The 24,109-nt window shown below is 41.3% G+C and overlaps 2 protein-coding genes across 7 annotated transcripts in view; one reads left to right on the top strand and one right to left on the bottom strand.

The window, feature by feature from the left end:
- The window catches only part of NASP (nuclear autoantigenic sperm protein), a 41,710-nt gene that overhangs the window by 6,654 nt on the left and 10,947 nt on the right, over positions 1 to 24,109 (top strand). For 4 of the 6 annotated variants that reach the window (XM_054512894.2, XM_064589226.1, XM_064589225.1 and 1 more), the window contains exons 2-6: positions 14,085 to 14,230; positions 15,954 to 16,004; positions 18,681 to 18,791; positions 22,051 to 22,131; positions 23,665 to 23,774. In XM_054512894.2, coding sequence (XP_054368869.1) covers positions 14,166 to 14,230; positions 15,954 to 16,004; positions 18,681 to 18,791; positions 22,051 to 22,131; positions 23,665 to 23,774 — 418 coding nt within the window. In that variant the 5' untranslated portion in view covers positions 14,085 to 14,165. The remainder of the gene's footprint in view (positions 1 to 14,084; positions 14,231 to 15,953; positions 16,005 to 18,680; positions 18,792 to 22,050; positions 22,132 to 23,664; positions 23,775 to 24,109) is intronic. The other 2 variants (XM_045897802.3, XM_064589224.1) reach the window with 1 other exon arrangement.
- Positions 13,722 to 20,850, bottom strand: LOC123859663 (acidic leucine-rich nuclear phosphoprotein 32 family member A-like). Its single transcript, XM_064589233.1, has one exon. It carries the CDS (start codon positions 20,627 to 20,629, stop codon positions 19,889 to 19,891), a length of 741 nt encoding a protein of 246 aa, XP_064445303.1. The 5' UTR covers positions 20,630 to 20,850; the 3' UTR covers positions 13,722 to 19,888.

Here is a 24,109-nt window from a genome sequence, read left to right as displayed (position 1 = left end):
CGTTTGGGTGTCTGACTCTTGGTTTCTCGGCTCAGGTCATAGTCTCAGGGTTCTGAGATCGCACCCTGCATCAGACTCTGTTCTCAGCGAGGAGTCTGCTTGAGAGTCTCTTTCCCCCTCTCCCTTCACCCCTCCCCTTGTTCATGCATACTCTCAATTAAAAAGATCTGTCTATGGATCTGTCTATCCATTTGTCTATTTATTTGACAGAGCACAAGCAGGCAGAACAAGGACAGAGGGAGAGGGAGAAGCAGGGTCCCTGCTGATCAGGGAGCCCAATGTGGGGCTTGATCCCAGGGATCATGACCTGAGCCTAAGGCAGCTGCTTAACTGAATTAGCCACCCAGGTGCCCCTCAGTTAAAAAGTTAAAAAAAAAAAAAAAAAAGATGTCCAGGGGTGCCTGGGTGGCTCAGTCCGTTAAGTGTCTGCCTTCCTCTTGGGTCGTGATCCCAGGGTCCTGTGATCGAGTCCTGCATAGGGTTCCTTGCTCAGTGGGGAGCCTGCTTCTCCCTCTGTCTGCTGCTCTCCCTGCTTGTGCTCTCTAGCACTCTCTCTCTGATAAAGTAAAAATCTTAAAAAAAAAAAAGGGGGGGGTTGCCTGGGTGGCTCAGTGGTTAAGCGTCTGCCTTCGGCTCAGGTCATGGTCCCGGGGTCCCGGGATCGAGCCCTGCATCAGGCTCCCTGCTTGGCGGGAAGCCTGCTTCTCCCTTTCCCGCTCTCCCTGCTTGTGTTCCCTCTCTCATGGTCCCTCTTTCTGTCAAATAAAATCTTAAAAAAAATTAAAGATGTCCATACTATCAAAGAGATTTATAGATTGAACACAATCCATATCAAAATTTCAATGGCATATTTTGCAGAAATAGAAAATTTCATCCTACAATTTATAAGGAATCTCACTTGGATCCCAAAAAGCCAAAGCAGTTTTAAAAAAGAGCAAAGTTGGAGGGCCCAGTTCCTGATTTCAAGCCATTACAAAGCTATGGTAATGAAAACTGTGGTACCTGGCATAAAGACAGACAAATAAACCAATGAACAGAATAGAAAACCCTGAAATACATCCTCACATAGGGTCAAATGATCTTTGACAAGGATACCAAGACCACTTCATGAGGAAAGGACAGTCTCTTCAACAAATGGTGTTGGGAAAACTGGATATGCTGATGCAGAAGAATGAAGTTGGACCCTTATCTTACACCATACACAAAATTGGGCTGAAAAGGAATTAAACACCTAAATGTAAGGCCTGAAACTAAAATTCCTGAAAGAAAGCGTAAGATAAAAGTTCCGTAACATTGGAATTGGTCTTGGATAGGACACCAAAAGCACAGACAACAAAAGCAAAAATAGGTAAGACGACATAAAACTTTATTTTTTAAAGATTTTATTTATTTGACAGAGAGAGACACAGCGAGAGAGGGAACACAAGCAGGGGGTGTGGGAGAGGGAGAAGCAGGCTTCCTGCAGAGCAGGGAGCCTGATGCAAGGCTCAATCCCAGGACCCTGGGATCATGACCCGAGCCGAAGGTGCCCTGACATAAAACTTTAAAAAACTTTTGTCTTTAAAGATATATTTATTGAGGGGTGCCTGGGTGGCTCAGTTGTTGAGCGTCTGCCTTGGGAACCCAGGGAAACCCCCCTCCCCTTTTAATCACATTCCTCTCTTCAATGGTAGCTCTTTTCACTTAATAGTTTTGTCAGTTTTTGTAACTTTATATAAATGTAATTATATAGTATGTAGTAATGTCTAGTTGCTTATATCAGCATTATGAGAATCATCCACATTATATACTGTTGAGTGATTTCTTTGTGCTGTATAGTGCTTCACTGTATGAATATACCATACTTTATCCATTCTATCATAGGTGGATATTGAGCTTACATTTATTTGTAAGAGTAACTTAAAACTTTGTAGGGAGGATGATAGATGATGATAAATATAATTAAGTGTCTGGAAAACTGTATTCTGTTTCTGGTTTCCACCGTGGGCCTTGGTTTCCTGTTTCTCATGGTGGCCATGTTGGGGGAGATTCTATAAGTTAACTGAGATTCCTTCTTTTTCTTTTTCTTTTCTTTTTTTTTTTTAAGATTTTATTCATTTGACAGAGAAGAGAGAGCACAAGCAAGGGGAGCTGCAGGCAGAGGGAGGGGGAGAAGCAGTCTCCCGGGATCATGACCTGAGCTGAAGGCAGACCCTTAACTGACTGAGCCACCCAAGCACCCCTGAGATTCATTCTTTTTTTTTTTTTTTAAAGATTTTATTTATTTATTTGAGAGCGAGAATGAGAGATAGAGAGCACGAGAGGGAGGAGGGTCAGAGGGAGAACTCCCTGCTGAGCAGGGAGCCCGATGCGGGACTCGATCCCGGGACTCCAGGATCATGACCTGAACCAAAGGCAGTCGCCCAACCAGCTGAGCCACCCAGGCGCCCCCCCTGAGATTCATTCTTTTAGGAAAATTTGTGAAGCAGTTTTCTTGTCTCCCAGGTTATAAGCGTATTTCCCCTATATATACTGAACATTTGTTTTAGTTACTAGAGGTACCATAGTTAAGGAGACAGAGGAGGTCCCTCTTCTCAGATGAAGTTTCTACTACTGGGCTATAGACTGTACATAGATTAGAGAATGTTAGTGATAAAGTGTTGTGCAGATGTTTATCTTTTTTTTTTTTTTTAAGGTTTTATTTATTTGACAGGGAGGAAGACAGCCAGAGAGGGAACACAAGCAGGGGGGGTGGGAGAGGGAGAAGCAGGCTTCCTGCGGAGCAGGGAGCCTGATGTGGGGGCTCGATCCCAGGCCCCTGGGATCGTGACCTGAGCCAAAGGCAGACACTTAAGGACTGAGCCACCAGGCGCCCCTGTGCAGATGTTTATCTTAATTTACCCATTTTAAGATGAAAGTAACTGGGTGGTTTTTGTTTTTTTTTTTAAGATTTTTATTTATTTGACAGAGACACAGAGAGGGAACACAAGCAGGGGGAGTGGGAGAAGGAGGAGCAGGCTTCCTGCAGAGCAGGGAGCCTGATGCAGGGGCTCAATCCCAGGACCCTGGGATCATGACCTGAGCCGAAGGCAGACGCTTAACGACTGAGCCACCCACGCGCCCCCCAAAAGTAACTGGGTGATTAATTTAGATTGCATGGTCAGGGATTGCCTCTATGATATATGAATGGCAAGGGACCAGCTGTATGAAGATTCTAGCATGGAAACTTTATTCATAGAAATAAGGATAGCAGAGAATAGGGGTACACATGCAAACAGGTTGGTAGTTTTGGTGTGGTGAAGGAAGGCCTGTTGTAATTGTTTCTGTTCCATGAAGTGTGAGGCAAGGTTAGGAGTAAGGGGGAGTGTGGTAGGGTGTAGGAGATTTGAAGAAGAAACAGTCATTTTGGAGACATGGAAAAAATATTCATGAAAAAAAAAATTCTACAGGATGTGTGGTAGGATTGCCAGTGTTGGGCGCCTGGGTGGCTCAGATGGTTAAGCATCTGCCTTCGGCTCAGGTCATGATCCCAGGGTCCTGGGATCGAGTCCCACATCGGGCTCCCTGCTCCTTGGGAGCCTGCTTCTCTCTCTCTCTCTCTCTCTCTCTGTCTCTCATGAATAAATAAATAAAATCTTTAAAAAAAAAAAAAAAAGGATTGCCAGTGTTGTCCCTGTTTTATGTTTGTGGCAAGAATTTAAAGTGAGTCCATTCGGTGCTCTTGTATGTTTTCTTAGGATGTTCATTCAGCTGCTTGGCTATAGCAGATACAGAATAAATGGTTAGAGGGTTGAGACCCCTTAGGGAACTTGAGGGTTTTCAGAAGAAAACTCTTGAATATAGAATACTTTCTTCATAGAGGGTTTATGTTCAAAAATATCTTGAAGATAATAATTGGAGATTTTGCTTCCCACCCACCCTCCATATCTAGTTGTCCAGCAGCAACTACCTATTTGGTCTCTTGGTGCTTCCTCTTTTTTCCCCTCAGATAGCAGTCTCCTCTGCATTTAAACATCCTAAAATGGATGCATTTAAAAACCATTCCTCCGTCATATATCTCTGTTTAGCTACTGTTTTTGCTTCTTTAACTTCATAGTCAAACTTCTTTAGACAAGAATATGCCTTCCTAGATCCCCTTTTCTTCCCTTCTGTTTGCTTAACCATTTAGCAAATGTATTTAATATATATTTAATGTGTTAGGTTTTAGAGATACAAAGATGAATTCAGGCTCAGTTTCTGGTCATCAGATCATAATCTAATAGGGTGGGTGTGTACTGAGTATACCATTTGTTCAGTTTGTATCGGTCTGGCTTCTTTCCCTTCATGCCATCTAAATAACATTGCTAAAAGTAATCATTGATTTATCTGTATGCTAAATTAGTCTTTCTTCTTAGCTTTCTAATTAGTTCTTAACCTTTTTCCTGAATCATACCAGTCACCCCCACCTAATTTTGTTTTCCTTTGATATTACCTCCATTTCTTTGTTTCATTGTTAGTAATTGCTTTTGATTCATTATATATCAAACATTGAATGAAGTGCTTTGTGAACTTTCTTGTTTAATTTTTAAAACAAATCCTGTGAGGTAGGTACTATTAATTATAGTTGATGAAACAGGCACCTCACAGGGCAAAGTCACTTGCCCTAATCCTACCCTAGTGATTCAGGATTGGTCACTTATTTTAACAAATAGTGATTAGGTGCCAGGCCTTGAGCATGGTGCTAGGATACAGCTAGAATAAGGTAGATAGGATTTTTTCCTTAGAGCTTAATCTTCTTGGGCAGTACAGAAAGTCAATAGGCGATTTAAGTATAGTATGAAATGGGTTGGTGTCATATATGTTACCAAATCACCTGTGTAATTAAGTTATTTCTCTGTAAAATAGGAGCATTGCCATCTGCCACAAGGTTTGTGAGAGGATTAAATGAAAACGAATAGGTACTGCATGTGTTATGTTTGGCAGTCAGATGTTTGCTCTGAATTCTCTATTGAATGTTAACCATTTAGTTTTTCATAAGCTCCTCAAAATCAACTTGTCTTAATACAAGTCCTCCAATTTTCACCTTATTTTGATTGGATAGCACTCACGTTTCCCAAACTCAGAAATAAAAATTTTGGACTCTTTCCTTTTCTAATTTTCAAACAGTCACCAATATTTAGTAGCGTAGTATTCTATAACAGGGCTTAGAAATGTTAAGTCTAGAGGGCCAAATAGGAATAAGTGAAGTGATAGGGATTGTAGTAAATTCTCCTCCCTTAAAGTGAGTGGTCACTATTTAACTTAAGCTGATTGTGTGAGGTGAGGCCATACTGGCAGGTATCTGATTTTTAAAAAGTATCTTAATTATTTTTTTGACTAGAAAACACATTCCTGATTTAAAATCCAGAATGTTGGTTATATAGTGAAATGTCCCTCTACCCTTTACTTTCTAGTCACATAGTTTTTCTTCTGAGAGTGAACCAGTGTTAGGAATTTATTATGTATCCCTCAATGACAACCTTATGCATATAGAAGCAAACAGTATGTAGTTATTAATTCTACATTGTTGTATAAATGGTAGCCTACTTGACACATTTCTGAGCATTTAGCAATATATCTTTTTTTTTTTTAATTTTTTATTTTATTTATTTGAGAGAGAGCATGAGAGGGGGGAGGGTCGGGAGGGTCAGAGGGAGAAGCAGACTCCCTGCCGAGCAGGGAGCCCGATGCGGAACTCGATCCAGGGACTCCAGGATCATGACCTGAGCCGAAGGCAGTCGCTTAACCAACTGAGCCACCCAGGCGCCCGCATTTAGCAATATATCTTGAAGATCATTCCTCATCAGGGTGCAGTTTCCCTAATTTTTTTTATGGCTGCCTTGTGTTCTATTCTGTGGCTGTCTCAACACATTCCCTAATGATAGACATGTGAGTTGTTTCCAGTATTGTGTTATTACAATTAGCACTACAGTGAATAACCTTGTAATAAATGATGGACTAGTATATCTGTAGGGTAAATTTCTTTTACTTAAAAATTTTTAATTTCAGTATAATTAACATACAGTATTACATTAGTTTCTGGTATACAGTATAGTGATTCAACAATTCTATACATTACTCAGTGCTCATCACGATTAGTGTACTTATCTTAATCCCCTTCACCTATTTCACTCATCCTCCCACCCACCTCTCCTCTGGTAACCAATCAGTTTGTTCTCTTAAGAGTCTGGTTTGTCTTTTTATTTGTTTTGTTTTGTTAAATTCCACATACGAGTGGAATATGGTATTTTTCTCGGACTGACTTCACTTAGCATTTAACATATTCTCCAAGTAATTCCCAGGTTGACTGAAGTTTGAGAACCACTGCTTTAATCCATCTCTTCCTCAGATTACTACCTCAGATTACAGTACTACCTTAGTTCAGGCCCTTTTTACTTGTCTAGGCCACAAACAGTGGGAATAAATTTATCACTGGTGAGTGCTTTACAATGTTAATTTTTTAAAGGTATTTTCTAAAAAAGATCCTGCCCTGTGTGCATGGGCTGGCGTGGCTGTGTCCCAGGCGCCTCAGGGAAGCAGCATACCTTGGTGTACTGGCACCATTCAGGTTGTGCCAGCTTCTCAATGGGCTGAGTGTGGAAATAAAAGCAAAACTGTATGGGAAAGAAAAACAGATTTTATTTATTTGAGAGAGAAAGAGCTCACAGGCGGTGAGAGCTGGAGGAAGAGAGAATCTGAAGCAGAGCCCAACACTGGGCCTGATCTCATGATCTCAAGAAAATGACCTGAGTTGAAACCAAGAGTTGGCCACTTATGCGACTGAGCCACTCAGGTGCCCCTACAATGTTATTTTTATAATGTTTTTACTGATTTTCTTGTTTGTAATTTTATCTACTTCAAATTATCGTTTATACTACAGTTAGAGTATATAAAAAATAAATTGATCATGTTACACCTTCAGTGACTCACATCAGAATAAAAATTTAAAGCCTTAGGTGGCGTTAAAACAGAAAAATCTGGCTCCTGTACACAGCCATCCAGCCTTGCTCCTTGTTACATCTTCTGATGGAATGCGGAACAAGGAAAGTTAGAAAGATAAAGTCCAGTTCTTGGAATTTACGTTACAGTTTAAGGAAGTGTTCCCCAAAATAGGGAAGAATTAAGCTTTAATAATGATACAGAGATTGACACTATGACAGTTGCATTATTTATGATTTATTTTTAAACATGATTTCTTTTAATTTTAATTTTTTTTTTTTAAAGATTTTATTTATTTCTTTGACAGAGCACACAGCAGGGGCGGGGAGTGGCAGGCAGAGGGAGAGGGAGAAGCGGGCTTTCCGATGAGCAGGGAGCCTGATGCAGGGCTCTATCCCAGGACTTCTGGGATTATGACTTGAGCCCAGGGCAGATGCTTAACTGACTCAGCCACCCAGGCGCCCCTAAACATTAAGATCTTTCTTTTCTTTCTTTTCCTTTACTTTTCTTCCTTCCTCCTTTCTTTCTTTCTTTTCTTTCTCTTTCTCTCTTTCTTTTTTTTTTATTTATGAGACAGCGAGAGAGGGAACACAAGCAGGGGGAGTAGGAGAGGGAGAAGCAGGCTTCCCACCTAGCAGAGAGCCCAATGCAGAACTTGATCCCAGGACTCTGGAATCATGACCTGAGTCGAGGGCGGCAGACGCTTAACAACTGAGCCACCCAGGCACCCCGGGATTTTTAAAAATGAGATAAAATTGACAGTAGTTTCAGGTGTGCAACATAGTGATCCAATATTTCTATATACTGCTAAATGATAGCCACAATAAGCTTAGGTAAGACTTTTTCTCCAGTTTCAGCTAGCTCTTACAAAATGGACAATATGGGCGCCTGGGTGGCTCAGTTGTTAAGCGTCTGCCTTCAGATCGAGTCCCACATCAGGCTCACTGTCTCTCTCTCTGTCAAATAAATAATGTTTTTTTATTTTTTATTTATTTTTTTATTCATGAGAGAGAGAGAGAGAGAGAGGCAGAGGGAGAAGCAGGCTCCCCGCCTAGCAGGGAGCCCGATGCGGGACTCAATCCCAGGACCCTGGGATCATGACCTGAGCTGAAGGCAGATGCCTAACCATCTGAGCCACCCAGGAGCCCCTCTCTGTCAAATAAATAAATAAAATCTTTAAAAAAAAAAAAAAAGGACAATGTTTAAAAGATTCCTGCTTAGAAATGGTGAATTGAAGGTGATAATGCAAGGATAAACAAATAGCAAGAGAATAGCAGAATTGACACTTATATTTATAGCTTGTACTCCTAGCTCTTTGTTAAACACATTAGGAGGTTAAAAACAGTGGTTGTCAGTAGTAAACCCACTAGCAGATGTCTGAAAATAAACAATCTGTTCAAGATAAAGTTGTTGTTTTTTTTTTTTTTTAAGATTTTATTTATTTATTTATTTGACAGAGCGAGAGAGCACAAGCAGGGGGAACAGTAGAAGGAGAGGGAGAAGCAGGCTCCCCGCCATACAGGGAGCCCAATGTGGGGCTCGGTACCAGGACCCTGGGATCATGACCTGAGCTGAAGGCAGACGCCCCAGTTTTTTGTTTTTAAAGTAAGCTCTGTGCCCAGCATGGGGCTTGAACTCACCACCTGGAGATCAGGAGTTACGCGTTCTACCAGCTGAGCCAGCCAGGTGTCCTAAGATAAAGTGGGTATTTTAAGTAACTGCTTTTCAAAAGAAACATGCTATGGAGAAAGCTTTTTTTTTTTTTTTTTAAGATTTTTTATTTATTTGACAGACAGAGACAGCGAGAGAGGGAACACAAGCAGGGGGAGCGGGAGAGAGAGAAGCAGGCTTCCCGCAGAGCAGGGAGCCTGATGTGGGGCTCGATCCCAGGACCCTGGAATCATGACCTGAGCTGAAGGCAGACGCTTAACGACTGAGCCACCCAGGCGCCCCGAAAGCTTTTTTTGTTTTTTAAAGATTTTATTTATTTGAGAGCGAGAATGAGGGAGAGAGAGCACATGAGGTGGGGGAGGGTCAGAGGGAGAAGCAGACTCCCTGCTGAGCAGGGAGCCCGATGCAGGACTCGATCCTGGGACTCCAGGATCATGACCTGAGCCGAAGGCAGCCGCTTAACCAACTGAGCCACGCAGGCGCCCCAATGGATAAAGCTTTTTATTTTTTATTTTTTAAAAGATTTTATTTATTTATTTGAGAGAGCGCACATGAGAAGGGGGAGGGTCAGAGGGAGAAGCAGACTCCCTGCCGAGCAGGGAGCCCGATGCGGAACTCGATCCAGGGACTCCAGGATCATGACCTGAGCCGAAGGCAGTTGCTTAACCAACTGAGCCACCCAGGCGCCCTGGATAAAGCTTTTTAAAAACCAGTTATTTAGAAATGTTTCCATATGTGATTTTATTCCTAAAATATTTATGTTAATAACTTTGGGAATGCTTGTTTTTGCTTCTAAAATCTTTAAAACACCTATAACTTTTTTTTTTTTAAGATTTTATTTATTTGACATTGAGAGAGACAGCAAGAGAGGGAACACAAGCAGGGGGCGTGGGGGAGGGAGAAGCAGACTCCCTGCTGAGCCTCCCCAGGACCCTGGGATCACGACCTGAGCCAAAGGCAGACGCTTAACGACTGAGCCACCCAGGCACCCCTAAAACACCTATAACTTGATTCACTTTTCAGTTTGTACTAAAAAGAAATGTGCAGCTGTCCACCAGAATATGTACACAGCAATGTTCACATCAGCTGTCATAATTGCCAAAAACTAGAAATGAACCAAATGTTCATTAAAGTTCAAAAAACCAGATTAAAAAAATAAAAGAATGTTTTACATTTGCCCTCATTTACCATTGTCAGTGCTTTTTATGTAGATCCAAATTCTACCTGGTATTACTTTCTTTGTGCCTAGATTTCCTTTTTTTTTTTTTTCAAGAATTTGTCAGCCAAGCAGCAGGGAGTCTGATATAGGACTCCATCCCAGGTCCCTGGGGTCATGACCTGAGCCTAAGGCAGACATTTAACCGACTGAGCCACCTAGGCGTCTCTCTGTCTAGATTTCCTTTTTTTCTCATAATTGCCTATTGGTGGTGAATCCTCTCTTTTATAGGAAAGAAGAAGATTTATTTCTTATATTTGAAAGATTAACTTCATTAGCTATAGAATAGGTTGATAGTACAGCAGTATTTTTAAAATACTGAAAGAAATTATCTTCTGGCTTGCATTGTTTATAACAAGAAGTTGGCTATCATTCTTATATTTGTTACTATGATTATATAAGTATCTTTTTCCTTTGCCGATTTTATATCTTTTTTTTTTTTTTTTAAGTAGGCTTCATGCCCAACATGGGGCTTGAACTCACCACCCTGAGATCAAGTTAGATGTTCTACTGACTGAGCTAGCCAGGTGCCCCTGTGGTTTTTTATCTATCACTGGTTTTCAGCAAATTGACAAATACTTTGGTGTATTTTTCTTCATGATTCTTTTGCTTTGGGTTTGTTGATTTTTGGATCTGTGGATTTATACTTACCAAAATCGGCAAGGTTTCTGCTATCGTTCGTTTTTTTTTGTTTGTTTTTTTTAGACATTTATTTGCGAGAGAGAGAATGAGAGACAGAGAGCATGAGAGGGAGGAGGGTCAGAGGGAGAAGCAGACTCCCCGCCGAGCAGGGAGCCTGATGTGGGACTGGATCCCGAGACTCCAGGATCATGACCTGAGCCGAAGGCAGTCGCTTAACCAACTGAGCCACCCAGGCGCCCCTGCCATCATTTCTTTAAATACTTTCCTCCAGCCCTTTAAATATTTCCTTTCCCACCTCTATCCCTTCAGGGACCCCAGTCCACATGTATGTTAGTCTGCTTAGTGTTTCAGACTCATGCAGTTCTATTTTTAAAAAAGTATTTAGGGGCGCCTGGGTGGCTCAGTCGTTAAGCGTCTGCCTTCAGCTCAGGTCATGATCCCAGGGTCCTGGGATCGAGTCCCACATCGGGCTCCCTGCTCTGCGGGAAGCCTGCTTCTCCCTCTCCCACTCCCCCTGCTTGTGTTCCTGCTCTTGCTATGTCTCTCTCTGTCAAAAAAATAAATAAAATCTTTAAAAAAAAAAAAAAAAGTATTTATTGCCTGGGTGGCTCAGTCGGTTGAGCGTCTGCCTTCGGCTCAGGTCGTGGTCCCAGGGTCCTGGAATCGAGCCCCGCGTCGGGCTCCCTGCTCCGCGGGGAGCCTGCTTCTCCCTCTCCCACTCCCTCTGCTTGTGTTCCCTCTCTTGCTGTGTCTCTCTCTGTCAAATAAATAAAATCTAAAAAAAAAAAAAATATTTTAGAGAAGAGGGGAAGGGCAGTGGGAGAGGGAGAACCTCAAGCAGACTCCACAATGAGTGTGGAGCCCACCATGGGGCTCAGTCTTATGACTCTGGGATCATGACTTGAGCTGAAATCAAGAGAGATTTGTCGGTCACTTTACTGACAGAGCCACCCAGGCACTCCGAAGTTCTATTTATTTATTTATTTTTTTTTTTTTTAAGTCTTTGTGTTTTCATTTTGGAGTTTCCACTGCTGTCTTTAAATTTCTAGTAATTTTCAGAGTCCAGAGTGCTAACCATTACACCATGGAACCGCCACTAAATTTCTAGTAATTTTTGGGCGCCTGGGTGGCTCAGTCGTTAAGCGTCTGCCTTAGGCTCAGGTTAGCCCCACATCGGGCTCCCTGCTCCGCGGGAAGCCTGCTTCTCCCTCTCCCACTCCCCCTGCTTGTGTTCCCTCTCTTGCTGTGTCCCTGTCAAAAAAAAAATTTCTTTTTCTAGTAATTTTTTTCCGAGTCTGATTGATCCTATCAAGTGTATTTTTGTCTTCGGAAGTGTGATTTGAGTCTTTACTTTTTTTTTAAATACCTTTTATTTTTCTCATGCTCGTGCTTTCCTTTACATTCTTGAACATGTGGACTACATTTAAAATAATTGCCTTAATGTCCTTGTCTAATTTTATCATCTGTGTCCTTTCTGGGTCTGTTTCTATTGATGACCTTTTTTTCACTATGGATTTTAATTTCCTGCTTCTTTGTTTGCCTGATAATTTTTTTACTTATCAGACATTGTGTGGTTTATTGCTGAGTGCAAAAATTGAATATATTTTGATGTTGGGATGCAGTTACTTGGAAATAGTTCAGTCCTTTTGAGGATTGCCTTTAAGTTTTGTTAGGCAGGCCTGGAACTTAACTCTGTTACTAAAAGGTACTTGCCGTGTGGTACAGGTATTTCTACCCTGACTATTGGGAACGTGAGTTATTTTAGACCCTTTGTGATCTTTGAAGATTGTTTCATCTTTGCTTTTCTAGTAACTCTTACATAGGCCTCAGTAGTTTTCTCATGTAGAAGCTGATCAGCAGTTAGTCAAAGACTGAAGGGAACCTTCTGCAGATATCTGGAGCTTGCTATCTTTTCTCCATTCTGTTCTGTAAATTCTAGCCACCTAGGCATCTCCAAACCCCAGACTCTTGTCTCAATTTTATGAGACAGACTTCTTTTGAGTTCCTCTGTGCTATGGACAAAATTCTCTAAGCAGTAAGTTGGGGACAGTTATGGGACTTACCTCATTTGTTTCCCTTCTCTTAGATCAATGTCCTGTGCTACTAGCTGTTCAGTGTTTGAAAACTGATGTTTTATGTTCTTGGCCATTTTTTTTAGTTGTTTGAGGTGGGAGGATGAATCTGGTACCTGTTAACTTCCCTCATGGCTAATAGTGAAAGTTACATAGTACTGCACCTCACCCCTCATCTGTGTGGGGTATAAAACATTGTGTGTATTTTTGTTGCCACTGGAGTGCCTCAATATTTGTAGCGTGTATATACAGCATTTTTAGTGCTTATATTCTATTTGGACATTTATGTTACTACCACATTGTGTGGTCTGTAGACTCGTATTGGTGGTCCGTAGACTAATAGTGGTTTGTGAACTGTTTGTTACTGGTCTACAAAGAGATAAGTATAAAAATTTGGAGTAAGCATTATTTAATAAAAATTCATCTGATGGGGTACCTGGCTGGCTCAGTTGGTGGAGTATGTGACTCTTGATCTTGGGGTTGTGAGTTTGAGCCCCATATTGGGTGTAGGGATTACTAAAAATAAAAAATAAAAACAGCAAGGAGTGATTGTTTAAAAAAAAAATCTGTTGTACACTGGAAATAAAAAATCTGGTCCTTTAATCACAGGTAATTTGAGAAGCTTGTGTTAGAATCTGGTCAAAATAACCCCTTAGTGAAGCTATTTGAACGAACAGGCTATTACAGAAAGTGTTTGTAGATAAGGATCAAAGGCCATCATTCCAGGTTTCTGGGCAGATTATGTGCTTTACCTGCAGCTAGAAGTACTGCCTTTTATTTATTTATTTATTTTTTTAAGGATTTTTATTTATTTATTTATTTGACAGAGACAGCGAGAGAGAACACAAGCAGGGGGAGTGGGGGAGGGAGGGAGGGAGAAACAGGCTTCCCGCTGAGCAGGGAGCCCGATGCGGGACTCGATCCCAGGACTCTGGGACCACGACCTGAGCTGAAGGCAGATGGACGCTTAATGACTGGGCCACCCAGGCGCCCCTGAAGTGTACTGCCTTTTAAACTGTGCTTCATCCCTGTGGCTCTAGCTATGGAGTCTCTGCTTATTTTCAACCCAGTTTTTTCCCCATTCTTCAGGGTTTTTCATCAAACTTGTTGACCAGTATAATATTCACAAAAGGATTAGGAGTTCGAAGCGAAGATTTTGGATTCTGCTGAAAGTAACTGACAACTTTTTTTTTTTTTTTTTAAGATTTTATTTATTTATTTGACAGACACAACGAGAGAGGGAACACAAGCAGAGGGAGAGGGAGAAGGCTCCCCATGGAGCAGGGAGCCCGATGCCGGGCTTGATCCCAGAACTCTGGGATCATGACCTGAGCTGAAGGCAGACGCTCAACGACTGAGCCACCCAGGCGCCCCATAACTGACAACTTTAAAAAATATATACTTTTGTCTTTAAAGCATGTTCTGGGACTGAGACTCCAGTATAGTTAATCCTCACGTGTCATTTAATCGCTTCTGCCTTTCTCTGTGTTTCTAAACAAGCTGTCCCCTCTGCTTTTTTTTTTTTTAAGTTTATTTGTTTTTTTTAGTGATCTCTACACCCAAGGTGGGGCTTGAACTCACAACCCCCGAGATCAAGAGTCCCTTGCTCTACCGACTGAGCCAGACAGATGCCCCCTGTCCCCTCTGCTTTTTTAACTGTTTGGTTGGAGACTGTCTGTCTCCAGTGCACACAGTAGGTACTAAAATTAAAATGTCTATTAGATTTAATATTTATTGAATTGAATAAGCTGTTTTTTCATTGATCATTTGTTTTTGTACATATTGCATGTGTTCTCTTCATAAATTTGTTACAGCTAAACAAGAAGAAAGCCCAGTTGTAGAAAACTAATAGACTCCATTCTATTTGTGTTGTTTTTAACCTTGTGGAGAGTTTTCAGTAATTGTCCACATAGGAGATCCTTTTTATCTTCTATAGCTTCTGTTCTCATACTTCTTTCTTGCAGTATGTATTCCAATTCTGAGTAGTACTTGGTAGTAAAGTACCTGTAGTAAGGTTGCCTCTTTCCCCACTGTACTTTTCTCCATTTTACCAGTTTTGTTTGTTTTTTAAGTAGGCTCTGTGCTCAGTGTGGAGCCCAATGCAGGGCTTGAACTCAAAACCCTGAGATCAAGACCTGAGCTGAAATCAAGAGTCTGACACTTAAGCAACTGGGCCACCCAGGCGCCCCTCTCTATTTCACCAATTAACAAACAGCATTCTCAAATCTCATTTGAGATCTGGTGTGCTTTGGGGGCACATTTACAAATGATATATGTCCTTTTCTGGGTATTACCTTTGGGATATATGTGAAAAGTGATGAAAGGGCAGGTAAAAATGACAAGGATTTTTTTTTTTTAAGGTTTTATTTACTCAGAGTGAGAGCACAAGCGGGAGGCGGAGGGAAAAGCAGACTTCTTGCTGAGCAGAGAGCCCCACGTGCGGCTCGATCCCCAGACCCTGAGATCATGATCCAAGCCGAAAGCAGATGCTTAACTGAGCCACCCAGGAGCCCTGTTTTTATTTATTTATTCATTCATTCATTCATTCATTTTTTTTTTTTTTTTTTTTTAGATTTTATTTCTTTATTTGACAGAGAGACACAGCGAGAGAGGGAACATAAGCAGGGGGAGTGGGAGAGGGAGAAGCAGGCTTCCTGCAGAGCAGGGAGCCCGATGTAGGGCTCCATCCCAGGACCCTGGGATCATGACCTGAGCTGAAGGCAGACGCTTAACGACTGAACCATCCAGGCGCGCCCTGTTTTATTTATTTATATTTTTAAAAGATTTTATTTATTCATTTGAGAGAGAAAGAGAGCACAAGTAGGAGGCAGAGGGAGAAGCAGACTCCCTGCCAAGCAGAGAGCCCCCAAAATGCCAAGGATTTAAATGAATACTAAGTGCACGGGGTCAATCTATAGCATTCCCATATAGTAACTTAAATCAACCATGTCTTTAAACCTATCTAAAGTACAACTGTATTGTAAAGAAATTGCAAATACAAGTGTATTGTAAATTTTTCTCACTTTGTTTACCAATTTAAAAAAATTTTTACGAAAGATTTATTTTAGAGAGGGTGTGACTGATCATAAACTCAAAGCTAGGATGTGACTGTTTTGTTCACTGTAGTATATCTCATGCCTAGCAAATAGGCATTTATAACAGATACTTGAATGATTAAAGATTAAATTTGATTATATATGTATATACATATATATGTGTATATATATATATACACACACATATATATATATATACAGGCTCCAATAGTATATATTATATCACTTTTAAGATCTTTATATCTTATCGGGCATTTAATAAATGGTAGCTCTATTACGGCTTTATATTTTTCTTTATTTAATTTCCAGGCTTAAAATGGCCTTCCTTTTAATTATTTTTCCCTTAATTTTTCATTACAGGATTGAAGAAGATGCTCCTGCTCCTTCTACCTCTGCAGATAAAGTGGAGAGGTAAGATTATTTACAGAGTAATTAGATTTATATCTGGAACATAAACTAAGAACTATATAATTTAAAGGCAGTATTTTATTTATTTATTTATTTATTTAAAGATTTGCTTTATTTATTTGATAGAGAGAGGAAGCACAAGCAGGGGAGTGGCGGGCAGATGGGAGGGAGAAGCACATTCCCTGCTGAGCAGGGAGCCTGAGGTAGGGCTCAATCCCAGAACCCTGGAATTGTGACTTGAGCCGAAGGCAGACTTAACTGACTGAGCCACTTAGGCGCCCCAAAGGGCAGCATTATTATTATTATAAAGATTTTATTTATTTATTTGAGAGAGAGAGAATGAGAGACAGAGAGCAGGAGAGGGAGGAGGGTCAGAGGGAGAAGCAGACTCCCTGCCGAGCAGGAAGCCCGATGCGGGACTTGATCCCGGGACTCCAGGATCATGACCTGAGCCGAAGGCAGTCGCTTAACCAACTGAGCCACCCAGGCACCCAGGGCACTATTATTTTTGATAGATAACAGTTAAGACTGAATATTGAGGGGGCGCCTGGGTGGCTCAGTCGTTAAACGTCTGCTTTCGGCTCAGGTCAGGAGCCCCGGGTCAGGCTCCCTGCTCCATGGGAAGCCTGCTGCTCCCTCTCCCACTCCCCCTGCTTGTGTTCCCTCTCGCTGTGTCTCTCTCTGTCAAATAAATAAAATCTTGGGGGGAAAAAAAAAGACTGAATATTGAGGTACTTGTCTGTAATTTAAAGTATGGAGTCCTGACAATGATGTCTCCAGGTTTTTCACATTTGATTAAAATATTAGAATTGAAAGTTCTGCTCCTTATTCGTTAAATGCCTGGCAAATGCTAACCTATTCCTTCTTTGAATACTTCTACTGATTTAGATCTCTATTTTGTAAGGTTGCCATTTTCAATTTTATGTTATTCTAGTTTAAAAGTTTTAAATTTTATATTGTGCCCACATCTACTTCCACATAACTTCCCCTCTTGATATGACTATGGTTCTGAACCTGAGGTACGCATAATAGTTAACTAGGATGCTTATCCAAAAGGTAGATTTATGGGTTGCATCCCTAGAGATTTTATTTGTTAAGCTTGAGGTAGAATTCAGGCTTGTGTGTTTTTTTAAAAAAACTTCCTGATAATTCCTAAGTTCACTTAGCTTGACAATCACTATTCTAAATTCTGTTTATTCCTTCTTCTGCAGAATATCTGCAGGTTTTTATTGACTATTTTTTGTAAATGCATATATACATATATATGCTATTCACTCTCTCTCTCTCTCTCACACACACACACACACACACACACACACACACACGAAGATTTATTTATTTGGGGGAGAGAGTACGAGCATACCAGTGGTGGGGAGGGGCAGAGGGAAAGAATCCTCAAGCCGACTCCCCACTGAGCATGGAGCCTGTCTTGGGGCTGGATCCCACAACCCATGAAATGATGACCTGAGTTGAAACCAAGAGTAGCTGGACACTTAACTGAGCCACCCAGGCACCCCTATATATATTTTTTTAAAAGTTAGCTCTACAAAAAAAAAAAAAAGTTATCTCTACAGCCAATGTGGGTCTTAAACTCAACAATCCTGAGATTAAGAGTCTCATGCTCTATAGACTGAGCCAGCTAGGTGCCCCAGTTTTATGGTTTTCAGTCTATAATCCAGGGATACCTGTCTTTGGCTTAGGTCACAATCGCAGGGTCCTGGGATCGAGCCCAGCATCGGGCTCTCTGCTCAGTGGGGAGCCTGCTTCTCTCTCTGCCTTGGGCCCCCACTGCTTCCCTGCTTGTGCTCTCTCTTTCTCTCTGACAAATAAATAAATATTAAAGTCTATAATCCACTTGAAGTTAATTTTTGTATGTGGTGTGATAATAAGGTTGAGGTTTACTTTTTTGCATGTGGATATCCAATTATTCCAGCACCATTTGTTGAAAAGATTATTCTTTCCCCATTGAATTGTCTCGGTACCTTTGTCAAAATTTCAAGTGGTTGTATGTGTGGATCTGTTTTTGTACTCTGTTCCATTTTATCTATTTGCGTTTATTTATGTCAATTCCACATATTATATTGAGATCACTGTCTTGCCCTGTCTACCTAAATGTTTCTTTTCTTTGTTTTTGTTTTGTTTTGTATTTTAAGATTTTATTTATTTGACAGAGAGAGACACGGTGAGAGAGGGAACACAAGTTGGGGGAGAGGGAGAGGCAGGCTTCCTGTGGAGCAGGGAGCCCGATGCAGGGCTTGATCCCAGGATCCTGGGATCATGACCTGAGCTGAAGGCAGACACTTAACGACTGAGCCACCCAGGCGCCCCCACCTATATGTTTCTTGATTTATTTTTCTTAGAGGTAGTATAACTTGCTGTATGAATATATGGTTCTTTCATGATTTTTTTTTGTTGCTTAATTAGCAAATATTTGTAGTAACATACAATATAGGCTTTGTGAGTAGATAAACCTTTTAAAGAAAATCCAGTAAAGCTCTTGAATGTTGCTTTATGATTTCTTTTGCTTTTATAGTGGTAAATGTGAGTTAGCTTAACCTTGCTGGAGTGGTCAAAGGTTTAAAGAAGTTAAAATACAATGGTTTATAAATGTAACAGGTATTTAAAAAACGTTGATTTTAAAAAGTATTTGACATTTGAAAAATACCACTTTTCTTGCAGTCTGGATGTGGATAATGAAGCTAAGAAACTGTTGGGTTTAGGACAGAAACATCTGGTGATGGGGGATATTCCAGCAGCTGTCAATGCATTCCAGGAAGCAGCTAGTCTTTTGTAAGTACTGTGTTTTGCTATGATGTGCTATATTGTTTGTTAAAAGTTTGTCTTTTGGGTGGGGGTGGAGTTTTAAAAAATTGGATGCTTTTCATGTGCAAGTTTATTCCTGTAACTAACGATAAGACTTGCATATCACCGCGTATTCTCACTTTTTTCTTTTCCTGAGTGAGGTAGTTTGTTTTTCAGTCACCAGTAATTAGGGTGACCAACTCATCCTACTTTGTTCTGGGACTTTTTTTTTTTTTTTTTTTTTAATTTGACAGAGACACAGCGAGAGAGGGAACACAAGCAGGGGGAGTGGGAGAGGGAGAAGCAGATTTCCTGCGGAGCAGGGAGCCCGATGGTGGGGCTGGATCCCAGGACCCCGGGATCATGACCTGAGCCGAAGGCAGACGCTTAACAACTAAGCCACCCAGGCGCCCCTAAAATCTAAGTTTTTAAGAATAACCAGAAACATACTTCTTAGCTTATTTTCTTACCAGGTATCTAGAGATCAGTATTTTCACTGTCCTGCATTTAAGGATATTTAGGGGGAAAATTTGAGATGCATTATTCTAATCTAGTAGATTATACTTAACATGACCCTCATAATACTTTGTGCTTAGTTTCTCTAGTTATTCTTACTAGGCGGTAAAGGCCATTAGCTGGCCTGACTTTGCATGACTTCTTCCAGTCCTTTCCTTCATGAAAACTACTCTCCTTACTCTATGTAAAGTATACCTCCTCCTTTCCATTTATCACACTTGTGATTTGTTTCTCTTTCCCTCTTTCCTGTCTAGATATTAATAGCTAAAACTTAGGTATAGTGCTGTTTGTATTTCTAAGCATTGTTTTAAATACTTTCACAGGCATTATTATTCAATTCTTAGATCTTTTTTTTTTTTTTTTTTTTTTTTTTGGCAGTAAAAATAGTACTTTATTCCGCTCCCTTCCGCCCTCCCTCCCCCCACAAGCCCCAGGACACTTTTCCCCTCTCGTTCCCACAGCAGCGTTACAATCAGAAAAAAATAAGTTTCGGGGGGCGGGATTTCAGGGGGGGTATGGGTAAAAACAGTCAAATCACAATAGGAATTTTTCAAAATAGGTTATTCCACTTAGTCATTGTCTTCTCCCTCATCTTCAGGTTCTCGTATTCGCTTCTGACCCCTTTCTTCTTCACCACCATCTTCTTCATCGTCCACTTCCCCGTCATTATAACCCTCTTCATCCTCCTCCTCTTCTCCACTCACATCCTCCTCTTCTCCTTCCTCCTCTTCCTCTTCATCCTTCTCATCTTCCACTACCTGAGCATCTTCGTCATACTCTTCCTCATCCTCATCCTCCTCATCATCATCCAGGCCCTCCACGTAGCCCTTGGCATCCGAGTCAGGGGCCTCCTTGTCGTCCCGGTCGTAGCCATCGAGATACGTGAGCTGCGGGAGGAGCTTGAACACATTTTCTCGGTAGTCGTTCAGGTTGGTTACCTCACAATTGAAAAGGTCTAAGCTCTTGAGGTTTTCTAACTTTTTCAGTGGCTCTATTGTGCTGAGGTCTTTAATTTTGTTGCCACTTAAATTTAGATGCGTGAGGTTTGGACACTTTTCTGCCAATACTTCCAGGCCCCCTGAGATTCTGTTATTGCTTAGTTCAAGCTTCTTAAGTTTGTTTAACTTTGGTAAGTTTGCGACTGAGGTGAGGCCTATGTTGATTGTACTTAAGAACTCCAGTTCCTCAAATTCATCTGTGAGGCCTTCGATTTTGCCTTCGATTGATGGGCAGTTGTCCAGGACGAGCTCTTTCACATCAGAGGGCGTCCTGTTCCGCAGCTCTAAATGAATCCGTTTGTCCATGTCCATCTCTTGCGCTCTCTCTCTGCAGAGGCTCCCGTGCCGGCGGAATTCAATCAATAAACCCCGAACCCACGGCCGCGCGTTTTAGGACTTTGAAGGCTCAACCAGCTCCGCTCGGTTCTCAAGCCCAATTCTTAGATCTTTGAACAGTTCTTAACATTTCTATTTTATAGATGAGAAACCTAAGGCACTGAGTATAAAGTTTATACAGCTAGTTAAGGTTTAGAGGTGGGATTCAAACACAGGCAGTCTGACTCCAGAGAATAAGTTCTTACATCTAATAACATGATGTCTTTCCATATACCTCATTCATCCTTTAGGTCCCTGCCAAAGGTCCTTTAACTGTTCTGGCCTGTACTGACATTCATGTTATAGCAGGAGAAATACCTATTAATGTAGTTTGGCTCTGAGATTATATACTATAACTGCAGCAAATTGTTATCTCTTGGAACATATATATATAGAAAGAGAGAGAAAGACCAGGTAATATATTAACTTCATACATTGTGTGTGTGTGCGCGGGTGCACGCACCCACATGCTTTTTTTTTTTTCTTTAAAGTAGGCTTCATGCTCAGCTTGGAGCCCAACATGGGGCTATGTTTGTTTGTTTTTAAGAGATTTTATTTATTTATTTCACAGGGCACACAAGTAGGCAGAGCAGCAGGCAGAGGGAGAGGGAGAAGCAGGCTCCCTGCTGAGCAGAGAGCCCGATGCGGTGTGGGGCTCGATCCTGGGACCCTGGGATCATGACTGAGCTGAAGGCAGACACTTAACTGGAGCCACCCAGGCGCCCCTTGTTTTTTTTTTTTTTTTTAAGATTTTATTTATTTGACAGAGCTAGAGCAGGAACACAAGCAGGGGGAGCAGCAGAGGGAGAGGGAGAAGCAGGCTTCCCGCTGAGCAGGGATCCCAATGCGGGGCTCGATCCCAGGACCCTGGGATCATTAGCGATTGAGCCACACAGGTGAACCCCCCCTTGTTTGTTTTTAAAGATTTTATTTATTTGAGAGAGAGAGAGGGAGCAGGAGCGGGAGGGAGGGGCAGAGGGAGAGGAAAAGCAGATTCCCCGCTGAGCGCAGAACCTGATATAGGGCTCAATCTCAGGACCCTGAGATGACGTGAGCCGAAGTCAGACGACTCAGCCACCCAGGCACCCCGCAATGTGGGGTTTTGAACTCACGGCCCTGAGATCAAGACCTGAGCTGAGATCAAGGGTCGGACCCTTAACTGAGTCACCCAGGCGCCCCATACATTGTTTTTTAAAGTCCCTTTGAACTTGACTTGAAAGCAAGAAGAGAGGGGAGTATTGGTTTCCTAGAAGGATGTGTCACTGAAGAAATATCATTTTATAATTCAGAGAACTAGAAATAAGTATTTTTGATTAAATGTTAATTCAGGTCTTATTAGATGTTTATTCTCTTTGTAGAGGTAAGAAGTATGGAGAGACTGCTAATGAGTGTGGAGAAGCCTTCTTTTACTATGGGAAATCACTTCTGGAGTTGGCAAGGTACGTCTTTCAAGCTGCAGGGGTTTTTGTTTTGTTTTTTGTTTTGTTTCTTTAAAGGTTTATTTATTTGAGAGAGATCGAGCGGAGGCGGGGGGTGCTGGAGGGAGAGGGGGAGAATCCTTCGGCAGAAATTCCCTGTTGAGCTTGGAGCCTGATGTGGGGCTCCATCTCACAACCCTGAGATCATAACCTGAGCCGAAATCAACAGTCTGACTTGTTTTTAAGTAGGGTGTTTTGTATCACATTAATGGTCTATTTAAAACTTTAATAAGTTTCTTTGCTTTCCAAGATTATTTACTAGCTTTGCGATTCATATGATCTGGGTGAGTCTGCTTTTACTAAGAAGGGGGGTTTAGAAGGAACATGAAATATTGATGGAAGTTTTGGAAGGCACTTGATGTAGATTAAACTTACGCTTTTTTAACTTTTGGGGTCTTTTTTTTTTTTTTTAAGATTTTATTTATTTATTTGAGAGAGAGAGACACAGCGAGAGAGGGAACACAAGCAGGGGGAGTGGGAGAGGGAGAAGCAGGCTTCCCGCTGAGCAGGGAGCCCGATGCGGGGCTCGATCCCAGGACCCTGGGATCATGACCTGAGCCGAAGGCAGACTCAACGACTTAGCCACCCAGGCGCCCCATCTTTTGGGGTCTTTAGGAGAAGAGTTCTTTTCTGTTAGTGAATGGTCATAATTTATTTTTGGACCATAAAGTCCAATATAAGAGAGAGAACTTTTAAAAGCACTCTTGGCACAAAACAGTCATCCTTAACAAGGACTTAATGAAGGACGGTTTGTAAACAGTAGCATATGAAAATGTCTAGTAAATAAAACCAGTGGTCCTTTTTTTTTTTTTTTTTTTTAAGATTTTGGGTTTTTTGACAGACACTGTGAGAGAGGGAACACAAGCCAGGGGGAGTGGGAGAGGGAGAAGCAGGCTCCCTGCTGAGTAGGGAGCCCAATGTAGGGCTTGATCCCAGGACCCTAGGATCACCACCTGAGCTGAAGGCAGATGTTTAATGATTGAGCCACTCAGGTGCCCCAAAACCAGTAGTCTTAACTATTGGAAAGTTGTTGTGTATTTTCCACTGGAGTTTATTAACGAGAACAAAATATTTTGAGGGTACACGAACTAGCAAATGTTTTGTTGCTCATTTACTCTCAGTTCTGGTAAGTTTTCTAATTTTGTAGATCATCCTGATTTGTCATGAAAGTCTTTCCAGAATGTTTTAAAGCCAACTAAAGAAATATGGGTGGATGCGAAGCTTGGGAAATATTATCGCCCTATTGTAAAGCGAATATATATTGATCTTACCCTTTTGACAAGAGTCATTAGTGCTTTTTAGGTGGTGGGATGAAGGGTATGCTTTTTTCTTTCAGTGCTCTTACTGCCTTAATTTGTATTAGTTTTGATCACTGCTTTTCTTCCATGAATACTTAAAGTTTATAATCTCTGCACTTGATTGCTTTTCGGTCTTAGAAAAACTGTTAGGTTCTAGCCATCATACCTTTAGTGCTTTCTCCTTTTGTTCTCCTAGAATGGAGAATGGTGTGTTGGGAAATGCCCTGGAAGGTGTGCATGTGGAAGAGGAGGAAGGAGAAAAAACAGAAGACGAATCTCTGGTAGAAAATAATGATAACATAGATGGTATGTGGAGTTGCCTGTGACATTCAGGAGATGCGACGTATATTTCTTGTGTACAAGTGATGGGACTAGGGCTCTCCCTATCCTGGATGGTCTCTCCTAAGTTGTCTGGGGTGATACATGCATCTGGTGGAGACTACAGTGGAGATAGCCAATTACTGAAACTGAGAGCAGGCTTTTATAAAAGGAAAACTTAATTTCCCCAATAAATGTGGTTATTTAAATTGTTATTTTAAATACCTAACAAACTTAAATACTTTTTAATGCAAATTTTAAGTCTGTGCAGCTCAGTTATTTTAATAGCAGTGCTTTTGGAGTCTTTTTACATTTTTTGTGTC

This window comes from Mirounga angustirostris, unplaced genomic scaffold, assembly GCF_029215605.1.
Source record: "Mirounga angustirostris isolate CCGP_5_RB_7025 unplaced genomic scaffold, mMirAng1.0.hap1 SCAF_4, whole genome shotgun sequence".
In the NCBI taxonomy this organism is placed as follows: domain Eukaryota; kingdom Metazoa; phylum Chordata; class Mammalia; order Carnivora; family Phocidae; genus Mirounga; species Mirounga angustirostris.
Note: the sequence above shows the minus strand (reverse complement) of the source record. Positions and strands in the feature narration are given on the sequence as shown.